Source organism: Chinchilla lanigera, unplaced genomic scaffold, assembly GCF_000276665.1.
Source record: "Chinchilla lanigera isolate Chin_1 unplaced genomic scaffold, ChiLan1.0 scaffold00064, whole genome shotgun sequence".
Lineage (NCBI taxonomy): Eukaryota > Metazoa > Chordata > Mammalia > Rodentia > Chinchillidae > Chinchilla > Chinchilla lanigera.
In genome coordinates this window covers 8,748,350-8,763,180 of record NW_004955465.1, presented here as the reverse complement: position 1 = coordinate 8,763,180, position 14,831 = coordinate 8,748,350, and the positions used below count along the sequence as shown (strand labels likewise).

Below are 14,831 nucleotides of genomic sequence, written 5' to 3'. Positions count from 1 at the left end.
TTTAGAATTCATGTTTATGTTTATTGAAAGAACTCTTTCTCCCACTAACTAAACAGTTTTGCTTTTGTGCAGTGTTATCATTCTACTCACATGAAATGACAGGACTGTTACTTCTTTTATCTCAAGTCACACCCAGTGAAAATTAGGCTTGTTTGCCTTTGATTAGCCATAGACATCTGAGCCAAACATCCCCTGCTGGCTTTGCAGGGTAGTTGGACTTTGCCTCAGGCTCAGCCTCTGGAACCACCACCTTGTCACCTCTTCTATCCCAGGTGCCCCTTCCCTGGCCTGGCTCTCCAAGATGTGTCTCATTAGCCTGGGCTTCCAGATCTTCACTTCCTCTGCCTTGTACCACCTTCCTCTGCCATTCCTCTGCCTTCTGGAATAGTCCCAATTATTTCCTCCCCGAGGTTCTACATTCAGACTGAATTAAAATATGGGCAAGAGAGAGAAAGCTGGGCACTGAGAAGCCCATTACTTAAATTGTTCAAAGACACCAAGGCAGACAGTGTGCCCTCCACTCCTGATGAGGAATCTTGGTCTCTTACTGATCAAAGAGGAAGAAAGTCAATTTCACTGAAGGCTTATCCAGGAATTCCACAAAGACCACTGACAGAAGGCTTCGGCAGTGGGGTAGCCTTCCACTTCCAGCTGTGGAGGCACCTGAGAGCATTTCCCCTTGAAGCATTTCTCCCTTGAAAAAGATGTCATGGATTCAGGGTCCTTTCTGTGCACTTCTCTGTATCTTGCCCACTCTAAGACCCAAAGGCAGACAGCCATGGGAAACAGAAACATGTTTTTTCTGTACTCCCAAGCAAGCTTAGAGTACAACCTATAGGCAATTTAAATATCGCACACTTTTATGCCCCTCCACTCATGTAACACAAACTCACACACACCCAGCCTTCAACTGAGTCTCAGGTCTACTTCCTAAGTCCAGTCCCAGAGGGACGACCTCCCAAACTCTTCCCCCATGTCTCAGTCTCCCAGGATTCAGTCTGTTTAAATTAAGCTTTTTGGTGTCTCCCAAGTGCCCACACAGTCTTGTGTGCTAGTCCAGAACAGAAGTGAGCTAAAACCCACCTCTGCCAAACCTCATCTCTGTAGCATCTCTGCTTCTGCACCCAGAATTTCCCTGAGCAGATGACCTGGTGCTGCTCACCCCTGGATCAAAGGTCCTAAAAACGCCTTGCTGCCTGCTTCTGCTTAGCCCTGCTTCAAGACTTGCACACACACACACACACACACACACACACACACACACCAGAATCAGCGTGTCATGCTGGAGACACAAAACCCACATCCATATTCCCAGACCCTTTACCTCCCCAAACCCTTGAGATAGCCAAAGCTCAGACAGACTGGGGCTCTTACCAGGTTATTGACTGCTGCAGAGGCAGAAGTATTTGTCACACCTCAACAAATCCATGTGCTAAATTCCTCAAGTAATTGGAAATCTATCCTCTAAAAAAATTTTTTTTAAATGACCTAATCACAGTTGGTTAGGATGAAAGGGCAAGATGATAACACAGGTACCCTGACATATCCAAAAAATTCCAAAGCTTTTCCATTCCAAAAGCAGTCTGTGATTTTCTTTTAGTAAACACATTTTTCTGACGATACCCTGATTGCACTATTACTGGAACAAGCGTCTACAGCCACAGGTGGAGCGGGGAGTAAAACTGTCCTGAGATGGTAAGCGTCACAGCAGGTCAACTGGACAATGGTGACTTAATTCTGCATTTTTCCAAGATTCTATAGCTAGGTAATGTCATTGACCTGCCCCCGAGTGAGGGAAAGAATATCTTACACTCAGCAAGCATTTTAAAATACTGCTCAGGAGTTAAGAAGATTCAACCACAGGATAAAAAGGAAAGAGTCAAGGAACACATGGACCGGCTATTCCTAGAGGAGCTCCCTGAATTTGCAGGCAAATCAGCCAAGATGCATGTGTAGTGTGTCTGTTCTGAGTGGAGAGAGGGTTCAGAAAATGGGTTCAAAGTCCAGACAGAACTATAAATCCCATACCTTCATCTGTGACAGACAGCTGGGGTGTGCAGAGGGAAGCTGCCAGAGATAGAAGACTCTGGGAAGGACCGAAGTCCTCTTTTTTCCTTTTGTGGTACTGGGGATTGAACCCAGGGTCTCTGCACTGAGCTACACCCCCAGCCCTTTGGTTGTTGTTATTCATTTTGAGACAGGCTCTTACAAAGTCACTAAGTTGCTCAAGCTGGGCTTGGCCTTGGTATCCTCCAGCCTCAGCCTCCCAGACTGCTGGGATGACAGATGTGCCCCACCACACCCAGCTACTGGCAGTGATATTTGAACTGGATGTAAGGAATATTTTTTTAAAAATGAATAGAGAAAGACTGCAGACAGCTAGTGTAGGCACAGGACACCTTGAGAGCCAAGAGCTGCAAGGTGCATGCCACATAGAGGGAAAGAACGGCAGGCTCTGGGAGCGCAGGAAGTCACCGGAGCAATGGCAGAGACAGTGCTAGAAAGGAAGTCTGATACCAGGACACGCAGCACTTTGAGTGCCTCGCTCCCCACCTGTTCCCTTGTCTTCCTCTGTAGACACTGCATCGTTGTCCCTCAGCATTTCTCTCCAGGTTCTCTCCCCTCCTCCAAAAATGTTCAGTATGGCTATGAAGTGCGGAGGTCACAAGCCATGTTATTTTCCTCTCCGCTGTGTCTCCAACATGTGGGTTTGGGGTGAGGATGACCGCGGTTTTCTCACCGTGGTGCCCAGCGTGGGGCATGCTATCTGGCTGTACAGGGAACACTGCCTTGCTAGTATCACCCGTGTTTAGGACTTTGCACTTCTAATAATCTATTCTACGGTTGCAATTTGTCTTTTTCAAAGCCACTTAACACTTCCTGCTTATATAAATCTTCTAGTTAACTAAAGCCTCCAGCTATTTTTCACATGAAGTGTTCACATAAATCACAGGTCATTCATCCAAGTCTCATCTTTATGAGTAGTTAAAATATAAATCCTCCTTGCAGTAGTAAAGGGTGTTAGTGGATCAGCCCACCGAAGTTATCAGTAGCCTTCTGAGAGGGAACGGTCATGATGTTATCACACAGTAGGAATTCCAGTTACTAGGCTGGGCACCCCCAGCTGCCTCTACCAACCATCCTTCCACGATGGACCCCAAAAGCATTCCTTGGATTACTACCGCCTATAAAAAGTAATATGTAAAGAATTCAAGGTATAGTGGTAACCTGGGTGGGAGGTAGGAAGATGGTGTAATAGTTCTTTTTTTCTTGACTGGGACAAAATAGCTGATACCCACAATTTAAAGGAAGAGATGCTTATTTTGGCTTGCAGTTTGCAGAGGTTTCAGTCCATAGACAGCTGGATCCAGACAGGGTGGCACATGGCAGAGGGTCTGGCGGAGAAGAGCGGCTCAGGGCATGGTGAACAGGAAGCAGGGCATGAAGGGAGGTGCTTGGGAGAGAGAGAAATCCTCCCAGGACCTGCCCTTCCCACAGCTTCTGCCTCCCAACAGCAAGCCAGCTATAAAAGCCTCATAATCCAACCACCTTCCAAAACCTCACCTTTGAGGGGGACACCTAGATGGAAGCCATAACAAAGGGAGAATATTTTAATCCTTTGAGGTGTAAAATTCAAAGCGCCTGCTTTGTTTTATGTTCTTTCATATGGCCAAACTATTACATGGTAAAACGTTGAATATATGATTATTTTAAAGTAATATGTAGGGATGATTGAGGTGGGAAGAAAATTCTTAGCGTCCATGGAATTTCAAGAAAAAAAGAAAGGTAACAGAAAAAAATGTGCAGAGAAAAACCACTGAATAAGGAAAATGCAAGAAGAAGAAAAACGAATTAAAGAAGGGAAAAGAAAGAAGAAAAAGAGAGGAAAGAGATAGATACAGGCTTGAGAAACAGGCAGAAGTAGCAGGGTGGGAAGAGGATTTGGCCAGACGGGAATAGTAGAGGTGTCCGGCCGCAGATGAGGCCAGTGAGGAAGGACCATGCTGGGTGCCAGTACGCAGAGGGAGAGGCAGCAAACCCAGCCCACCCTAAGGCCACAGGCCTTTGCCACTCAGTGTCCCACTGTGGTCTAGCTGGAGCATGGCTCACCGCCAGGAGGCACTGACACTGAGGTCCTCTACCGAGGTCAGCTGGGTCCAGCGTCCCTGGCCCAGGAGGTCTGCAGTGACTCAGCGTGCTGTCCCTCCTCTCTCCTCCAGGGCCTGAGCAGTAGCCTGCCTGACCAGGAGCCAGCTGAGCCCTACACACCTCAAGAGGAACGCCGACCTTGTACCATGGACACCTGCCAGGTAGGCACGGTGACGTCCCCGCCGCGACCCTAACTGCAGGAGAAAGTCAAGGGTGTGACCTGCCACAAGCCACATGGCAAAATCAACTTCTAGCAGAATAAAGAGATCTGTGGGTTTTTAAAAAAATGAAATGATAAAAATATGAGTGACTCAGAGAAGTGGAAAAAAGTGATTTACACTAAAAACAACGAAAGCACTAACAAGTACAGACAACCGGTACAGCGAGCAGTGGACAGAGGGGAATCGTGAAGTGACTTCACCCTTCCTTCACTCCCCTCACCAAATCTCCTGACTTGGGGTCCTGCCTGGCTAATTGGGCTGAACAGATGGCTCCTCGGGGACTGTGCTTTAAAGTCAGTTGCATTCTGGTCACTGAAGTCCACTTCGGGTGTTTAATCCACTTCCCATCCAGAAAGCATGAAAACGTGCACTTGGCTGCCAGCGTTACTTAATTTCCAGTGACTCAGAATGACTATATTTTGTAAACAGAAATACCACTGCTAAAAAGAGAATGCTGCAAGGGAGCCATTTCTTTGGTTTCCAACGACTGCCAATGTACTATAGGGCGATGCAAAATAATAATAAGTATGAGGCATTTCGCGGCAAGTTTGGAGGGTAAGGTCAGAACTGCAATCGGTGAGTTAGCTCCGGGTAAGCACAGCAGTCATGGCGCTGCCAGCCAGGATGCTGCAGCAAACAGGAATGGGTTTTGAAGTCTGGTAGCGTAAGTCAAATATTAATTTTATGTCCATTCAAAAGCTCCGCTCTCCCACCTTATCCCGGGCTGGACCCATGATTCATGGAACTGTTTGGGGGAAGGAAGGCTTTTTGTGGATTTTTTTTTTTTTCTTCATTTTACTTCTTTTCTCTTCCTCTTTGTTGCCTCTGAAATTGGGTTTGAAAGGAGGGGAAAGGGTTAGGGAATGGTTCTCTTGGACCATTGATTGGGTCTGTCTCTGCAAAGGCCTCCTCTCTCGCGGTCTCTTCATCCCATTATTATCTGTGGCGCTGTGGATTCCTCTCACAGCCCCACTCCCAGGTTCCCTCCACTGTGCTCATCGGAATCTGGGGTACAGGGGAGGCGACTATGCTCCCAACCCAGGCCCTCTGCTGCATCCACTTGGCCCACGACCATTCTTACCTCCCAGACACTGCAGAGGGGGCAGAGAGTGCTGAGCCTGCTTCCCGCGCTGCCAGGAGGGCTGCTCCAGCCAGACCAGGCAGCACTGATGCTCCAGATGAAAAGTAGGGGTCTGTGTTTATGTTCACATGGCTGCTAAACTCTGCAAGCGGGGGCCCAGACCTGCCTCTCTCAGGAGCTTTCTCACTTCTCCTGTAGCAGCAGCAGGTCCCTGCATCCTACCAAGCAGCCAGTGAGAGAGACAGGCTGCAGTCTCCTGTCCACCGTGAGGACTTGGTTTGTACTTCAGATGTTCCGCAACTCTCCATGGGGTTGCGACTTCCCCCATAAACCCATCCCAATTTGAAAACTTGTAAGGGGAAATTGCGTTTGCTACATGTAACCTGGCAAACCCCGTGAGGTGTTGCCTGTCTCCCCTTGTGGTCCCAGGGTTGACTTGGAGCTGTGGGCTCTGCCACGAACCAACATCCACAGAGGGATCAGAACCCACATCACCGGCCTGAGAAAAATTCAAATCTCCAAGGGCAGTTTCTACTGCATGTATGTTACTCTCACCGCATCAGAAAGTCAGAAAATCATAAATCAGATCATTGTAAATTGCAGATCATCTGTAGTGGCCCAGGACAGGATCCACACCACACACACGCCCTCTAGACATTCCTGTTTGCATTCCTGGGGTGGTCAGTGAGATCTATGGAACCCTCCTCAAAATAATGTTATGTTTATAAGATAAAATATACAGGATTACCAGGACACTCCTGTTACTGATATCTGGTTATCAAAATCATTTTAATATTTGTACTCTAAGAATGCTGCTTTTTTATTTTAAACAGAAAAAAATACAATAGTAAAACAACAACAACAAAGACAAAAACAAAAAGCACAAAAATAATATGGGATTTCAAAACAAAATGATAGGAACTAACAATGGTTATTATATTATGTATTGCTATCTTCAGTGAAATTGCTCAGATTATCAGATGTAAGAATGCAAGATTGATCACACAGTTAAAGAGAATAAAAGGTAATAATTTAAAAATTAAGGGAAAGAAAATGCTCAAAAGGAAGGAACAACTGGGATAAGGGAAAGGAGAAAAGAAAGAAAGAGTGAAGAAAAAAATATGTATGTATATACAAAGATAGCTAGGATAATTGTACTGCTGATGTCTTGATTTATTGAAAGGAACAGTTAATGCTTTTTTTTTTTCATGACCAATTTTGCATGCTTATGTCTGGTAATCTGAACAACAAATTTGAAGACAACAATATGCAATATAAGAACCATTGTTGAATTCCTACCATCTTGTTTGGTGAAGCTCAGAATGATGCTTTTTTAAACCACTTCACCAGGATGTGATTGGCACACAAAAAGCTGTACATATTTAATATATATACTTTCTGTATTTGGCAATAATTTGCACACCCATGAAATCTTCACCACAGTCTATAATTATATCCATCACCTTCCAAAGTTTCTTTCTGTCCTGTTTGTTTAGTCATTCAATGATTTGTTTATTTATTAAGAGAACATTTAAGAGAAGTCTCTTAGCAAATGTTTAAATATGCAATAGAGTATTGTTAACCATAGACACTATATCGTGCGACCGAGCTCTAGTATGTATTCACCTTGCATAAACGACTCTGTACTCTGACACCCATACCTCCTCTGCTTCCTTCCCTTCGCCCTGAACAACCATTCCACTCTGCTTCTGCGTATTTCGCTATTTTAGGTTCCTAATATAAGTGGTATCACGCAGCATTCTTTCCCCTTACCTGGCTTATTCACTTAAACGCTGCTTTATTCTTACATTATGTAACAAGATCTAGCAGTGATTTCTTTCTTTTTTTTTTTTTTTGCAGTAATTTCTAAGTAAGGATGGATATCAGTGATATTTTGAGATATCTGCAACAACCATATGTGATGCAAAAACTCCTGTGGTTTCTACTGGTGACAAATGTACAACTGTTGCTAATATGTCTGTAGTTTGTAGACTGTGTTCATAGTTGAAGGAAATGACAAGTTTTTGCTAGAGGATAGTGAAAATAAGGATGGAAATCTTCCCCATTCTTGTTTGTGGACCCCCTGAATTCCACCCATAAGTGCCTGGAAACGGAGGAAGGAGCCTTGCCCGGAGCAGGTAGCCCTAATCCTAACCCCGGACAGAGGGCTACCTGCCCTGGGGGTTTCCTCCCACATCCTTTCTGGCCTCTGCTGATAAGTGTGGGTGGAGGGCAGGTGGCTGCAGGGTCAGTTTGGTGGCCTGTTGTTGAGGGCCACTGGGTCACCTAGCAACTCCTTTAGGAGTGGACAGAAGCTGATGCCAACAGTCTTCAGCTTTGGGGTACACACTTCAGATGTCAGGGGAGGTCTAGAAAATGACCAGTTGCTGTAAAATCTGCTATGCTCCATATTCTTGATACTATCCCAGAACTGACACCCAAGAAACTGTCAATGGTGATTATTAACTCTGGGGAGTAGAAATAGAGCTGAGAGAAGGAAAAGAGAATAACCTTTCATGATAAATTCTTTTGTTTCTTGGGGGAAAAAATTAATAATAAACACGTACTGTTTAAATGATGAAAAACAAGTTTAAAAGAGACTTTTGAAAGTTTTTTTTAAAGGAAAGTGACTTTAACTGGTCTGAGGCAAGCAAGGGCTTTCTAAGCATGAAAGTAACGAGGACTTGATGGAGGGATAGTGACAGACTTGATTACCCAAAAAGATAAGTTGAAACGCAACAATGCCACAGACAAAACTAAAAGAAAAATAACAAGCTCAAAGAAACACTTGCAACCAAGAAAATCAAAGAAAAAGAGCAAATGGTCATATTATGAAGCAATCTCATAAATCAGTAAGAAAAACAGTAAGATGCTACAAACAGCTGTTTTGGACTTTTCAATTTTCTTATATTCCAACATGTTTACCTCACAGGAAGAAGTGAGCAACAAAAGAGACAGGGAAATCTAGATATATGGGTTAAATCACAGGAATCAGCGGTTTCTGGTGCCGTGTCCACACATCTGTCCCGGTTCAGCCTGTGGTTTATTACCAGCCACAGGTGCTTTTAAGCCTCATGCAGACAAGCATTGTCCAGGAACGTGGACCTGAACTTCTACACTGAAATGAAAGTGATTAGCCTCGGAAATGAAACGCTGTGCACATTTGCTCTCGCCTTGCAGGAACAGCACTGGGCCACGTGGAAAAGAGGGGGCTTTGAGACCACAGAAACTTGGGTCCAAATCCTAGCTCTTTCCGACCAATGCAACTCAGACAGGTCCCTTACGTCAATCTTGTCAACATGCCAAACAGGAACAACATCTGCCTCACAGCCTGGTGGAAGGTTGGGAGATAAACCGTGAGATAAATTATGAGACCCTTCCTTCACACCATGCACACAAAAAAGACTCCAGAACAACTTTTTAAAAATTAAGGCATTAAAATGTTTAGAAATATAGGATAACATGTTTATGACATTGAAATACAAAAGGATTTCTCAAACAAGGCCCAAAATGGTCATACAATAAAAGAAAATAGGTGGAAATTGGACTACATCAAGGTCAAAAGCTTCAACATAATGTGAGATGCCTTAGAGAAAGTAAAAAGACAAGCCAGATATTTGTAATGTAAAAACAAACAAAACCAGGATGCAAGTCAATGTTAAAAAATCAATAGCTTTTCTATAAACCAATAACGAATTAGCTGAGAAATTATAAAAACAATTCCATGTACAGTAGCTCCAAAAAAACCTAAGAGAAAAATACCTGAGAAAGGAAGTAGAAGATTCCTACCATAAAATCACACAACATTGAAGAAAGAAATTAAAGACATTTATGGATCAGCAAAATTAGTACTGTAAAAATGGCCACATAACCAAACACAATCTGAAGATTCAGTGCAATCCCTATTAAAATTCCAATGACAATCTTTACAGAACTAGAAAAAATAATCTTAAATTCATATGGAAATACAAAAGATCCCCAATAGCCAAAGCAATCCTCAGCAAAAAGAGCAAGACCGAGGGCCTCACTATACTAGACTTCCAAGTACGTTACAAAACCAGCACGGCACAGGGCACTAGCACCAAAACAGACACACAGATCAATGGAATAGAATGGAAAACATAGAAGCAAACCCACCCAGCTATAACCATCTGACTCTTAACAAAGGAGCCAAAAACATGGTGTAGAAAAGACAGCGTCTTTAACAAATGATACTGGGAAAACTGGCTATTCATATGCAGAACATTGAAACAAGATGCCTATATCTCACCCTATATAAAACTCAATTCAAAGTGAATCAAAGACATAGAGATAAGATCTGAAACTTTAGCAGGCCTGGTGTTACATGCCTGTATTCCCAGAATTCTGAGAGACTGAGGCAGGAGGGTCACAAGTTTGAGCCCAGTCCAGGCAACTTATTAATTCACAAGATCTTATCTCAAAAAATAAAAAGGGTTGAGGTTGCAGCCCAGTGGAAGGCCTTGGGTTGAATCCCCAAGCCAGCCAAAAACCAAAAACAAAAAAACAAATTGAAATCACTGAAAGAAAACATAGGAGAAGTTGAAGCAATAGACATAGGCTTCCTGAACGGGACTCCAATTGCGCAGGAAAGATAGCGTGAATCAATAAATGGGACTACTTCAACTTAAAATGCTTCTGCACAGCAAGAAACCACCAAGAAAATAGAGAGACAGCCTACAGAACAGCAGAAAATCATTGCCAGTAATCTTTGGAGAGATTACTGCTAGCTAGAATATATAAAGAACTCAACACAAAAAATCAAATGAATAAATGGGCAAACAAATCAAACAGACATTTCAAAGGAAGAAATACAAATGGCCAATGAGTATATGAAAAAACATTCAACATCTATAGCCACTAGGGCAATGGAGGTGAGCCTATGGCACATGTGCCCAGCGGGCCATCTATAACATTGAAAGTGCTAGAAGATTCATCATTACTGTACTAGGGAAATAAAAATCAAAACTACCTTGAGAATTTAGTGACTTAATGAGATCCTGCTTTAAAATAATTATTATTTTAAAAACTACATTGAGATTCTATCTCACCCCACTCAAGAACAGTGAGCATCAAGAATGCAAAAAATAATAAATACTGGTGAGGATGTGGGTTGACGGAATCCTTCCACACCGTTGGTAGGAATATAAATTAGTACTACCGCTATAGAAATCAACATGAAAATTTCTCAAAAAACTGAAAATAGAACTAACATATGATCCAGCTTATACCAATCCTTGGAATATACCCAAAGGAATTAAAGTCAGCATACTACAGGGATACCTGCATATCCATGTTTATTGTGGCATAACTCACAACAGCCAAAATACGGAACCAGCCAAAGTGCCTATCAACAGATGGATGGATAAAGCAAATGTGGTGTGCATACACAGTGGAGTAATGTTCAGCCTTAAGAAAAATAAAATTATGCCATTTGCAAGAAAATGGATGGAGTTGGAGGTGATCATATTAACAGAATTAAGGCAGACTCAGAAAGACGAGTGTTTTCCCTAATGTATTGAATCTAAAAAAGATGACATGAAAGTACAAGAGAGATTGTGATTAGACAAGAAGAAGAGAATAAAGGGGAGGGAGAAAGGAGATGGCAGGAGGGATGGATATGATAAAAATATACATGTGTATGAAAATAACACAGTGAAACCTGATATTTTGTAAAATTAATCGGTACTAACAAAAATATTTTGTAAAAATAAAGCATTTGTATATGGAATATGCTAGAACTCTTTTAACTAAACTTTTTAATGAAAATCCAATAGAAAAATAAGCAAATGATGTATACAATAATTCACACCAAAAAAATCACTATGGTCAACAAGTATAGGGAAAGATGCACAACTTTACCACAAATGTAGAAGCAGAAATAAATTCTCATTTCACTCCCATAAGATTTAAAAAAAAAAAAAAACTTTCAAATTCTGATAAAGCATCAGAGAGGATTATATTGGGGCTTAAGATTTGTATGCACTACTGGTGGGAATATAAATTGATTCAACCCCTTCAGAGAAGAGTTTGGCAATTCAGCTTCATACAATATAACCCCTAAATACAGTGGCTTAAGTAATAAAAGTTTATTTCTCTCTCAGGGAAATGAAATCTGAAAATAAGACAACCCAAGGCTGATTTGCTAGTTCCACAACATCATCATCCTTCTCTGTGCTGTCTGTGGTGTGGCCCTCATTCTCATAGTCCAAGATGGTGGCTGAGGTTCCAAGATGGCAGCAAAACATCCATATTCAAGTCAGTACAATGGATGAGAAACGAAAAGGCATGCCTTCTCCCTTTGAAAAAGTCTTCCTGGGTTCCTTTTATCTCATTGGCCAGATTTCATTGCCCCGCCATTCCTAAAGGTAAAGGAGGCAAGGAAGTACAACTGACCCTCAGGGTCATCATGAGATTGGCTGCAGAACACCTGTCCATCACAAAATCCTGAGATGCTCAAGACTACCGTATAAAATGGCACCGCATTTGCACAAACCTACATACATCCTCATGTATACTTTAAGTCATCTCTAGATTATGTAAAATACTTAAAACAATGTAAATGCTATGTTAATAGTTGTTATACTGTATTGCTTGGGGAATAATAACAAGAAAAAAGCTGTGCATATTCAATGCACATAAAACTTTTTATGAAAATCTTTGAGCCACTGTTTGTTAGACCTGTGGTTATTGAACCTCAGATATGGAGGGTCAGTTGTGTACACTTTTTTAAAAAAACAGAATAGCAATGAACCTGTTAAAAATCAGAATTATTTTATCTAAGAACAGAGGACTGGATTTGGGAAGCACCTTCCCTTTTCTACTATAGTCTGATCCTTTGGCTGCCCAAGTATCCCTGAATATTCTTGTTCCTTTGTAGACTCAAGCATATCTGTCTTGAGAGGAGTCAACTCTGAAGTCCTACCCAGCTATTAAATCTCACTTAAACTCCAGAGTCTCTTAATGATTTGCAATCATCTCCATCACATCCACAGATGATTCCTCACAGTATGATAATTTGTAAACCAAAAATATGTCATCCATATTTACATGCAATACAATTGCTAGACTAGGAGCAGAATAACCACGGTAAAATTCACACCAAGCTGGGCATAGTAGTGTACTCGTAGCTCCACCAACTCAAGAGGCTGACAGGAAGATCACTTGATCCCATGAGTTCAATGCCACCCCAGGCAACATAGCAAGACCTCATCTCTTTGAAAAACAAATGAAAAAAAGTTTTCATACTAGAAAAAGGAAGAAGGAAAAACAGTGCTGGGATTGGTCCATCACAATGCTAAAATCCTGCTGAACAGGAATGACGAGGACTCCCTTTGCTGGAGGAGGAAAACATGCCTTGATCCGCCCCTCTGGTTACTGCCTTGGAGAAACTCTCTTGTCCTTGCCCTCTGGCTTTGCCCTCTGGGAGGTTCTTCCTTATGAAGGAAAAGGTCAAACCATGAACAGAGAAAATAGGGTCATTTTTGATGCTGTCTCATTTCCACAGCCAACTTCTTGCTTTTGTAGGTGTAGGCTCTGAAGGATTGTTTTGAGAGCCAAATAATAATAAGTTTTTGCAGGGCAAGCCTAACATTGCTGTCCAAATATAGTAAGTTTCCACCCATTCCATTTGCTTCTAGACAGTTCTAGGCATGAATTAGCACAGCCTAATATCATGTCCAGAAATACTCTTTAAGCCTGAAGGCTCTGACTTCTTATTTATAGCTCTTTATGCTCTGCCCATCCTTTCCCTCTCAAATTAATGCTGGTGACCTTGAGACTACTTGAAACACAGGGAGAAAGTGTTGGGTGAGGCGACAGCATCTTCTATCTGATCTTTGTGGCCAGGCTTGTTTCCACTGTCTGGAAGTAGCTTCCAGAGAAGATATCTGGAAAGGCCCAGGGGCCACATCCTTGGCTCCACCAGGGCTGGAAATGATTGCAGTCACTTCTTCCTACTGCCTCCATCTTGAGTAGAGAAGTAGTTGGGTTTTTCACCCCTGTGAGGCCCCCGGTTCCTGGACTTACCATTGCTTTATCTCATAGGCAGAGACCTTCCCTTACACAGGTATGTTTCCTTCCACCTGGCTGGGATAGCTGCAGCTCCAGCTCATGTCTCTACCATGGCACTAAGCTAAAAACTACGGGAAGCAATCAAAACAAAGGAAAATTTTACATTTCTTCCCTCTAGCCCTGCCTGCACCCTCGGTTTGCATGTTGCTTGCTCTATGTGACATGGGAAGTGATCATTTGATGAAATGCTCTGCTACAGCATAACAAGTTGCTGTCTGACCACGGATATCCAGCCACTCCATCACTGTTCCAAGTCTGGCACAGTTGGATTTTATCATACAGTAATACATATCTATACAATATGAGATAGATATACTCTAACTCCCAGGTATAAAATTTAATATTGGATAAGGTTTAGCTGCTTGGAACAAGAAACTGCAAAATAATACTGGTTTAAACAAAGAACAAAGTGCCAACCCCATAGATAATAACTGGTGAAATATGTAATATGATAAATATATTGTGTTAGATTTCTATTCACTTTAACAAACAACTGAGGTAACCTAATTATAAAGAGAAAAGTTATATTTTGGCTCATGGCTTTACAGATTTTAATCCACAGCTGGATGGCCCATGGCTTTTGGGCCTATAGTAAGGCAACACATTATGGTAGGAGTTTATAGCTATGTACCTTGTGTTCAGGAAGTGAAAAAGAGAGGAAATTCCAGGATCCCACTGTCCTCTTCCAGAGCACAACCCCAATATTCTAAAGACTCCCCCACTAGGACCTGCTTCTTAAAGTTTCCACCAATTGCACCAACTAAAGAGGAAGTCTTTAACACATGGGCCTTAGAAGGACATCTGAGATCTGAACTATAGCATACATGTTTGTTTATTATGACCTTTCCTAGAAATAACTGACTCTGGAGAGTTTGGGGCTGAGATAAAACACCCAAGACTGAGAGTAATAACAGCTCGTTTTCCAAGATGACTCATGAACCTTTTCTCAAGTTGGAACAGAATGTAAGATGCTGTGTCTCATGAGGAGAGATACAAAGATCTCATAAATGTCCACTGGCTCCTGAATGGGAAGCTCACCGGAAGCTGTCAAGCAGGGAGAGGAGGCTTCATCACTGCCAAGCAGGATAAATGTCAGCTGGGTCCCAGAAGAAGGATCTAGAGGCAAAGTCCATCAGCTGAGGCCCATGGGTTGAGGATCTGACTGTGACATTGTTAAACTCTGAGAGGCATCTGTTGAAATCAAAGAGAAACCTGAAGTCCTACTTCAATGATCATTGTCACCAACGTTTTGTAACACTATATGCCAGGCAGTGCACTAAATTCTTTTA

At 42.3% G+C, this 14,831-nt stretch overlaps 1 protein-coding gene across 2 annotated transcripts in view; it reads left to right on the top strand.

The window, feature by feature from the left end:
• The window catches only part of Cdyl (chromodomain protein, Y-like), a 210,355-nt gene that overhangs the window by 17,371 nt on the left and 178,153 nt on the right, over window positions 1-14,831 (top strand). For both annotated transcript variants that reach the window (XM_005398883.1, XM_013521859.1), the window contains exon 3: window positions 4,221-4,310. In XM_005398883.1, the coding sequence (XP_005398940.1) occupies window positions 4,221-4,310 (90 nt within the window). The remainder of the gene's footprint in view (window positions 1-4,220; window positions 4,311-14,831) is intronic.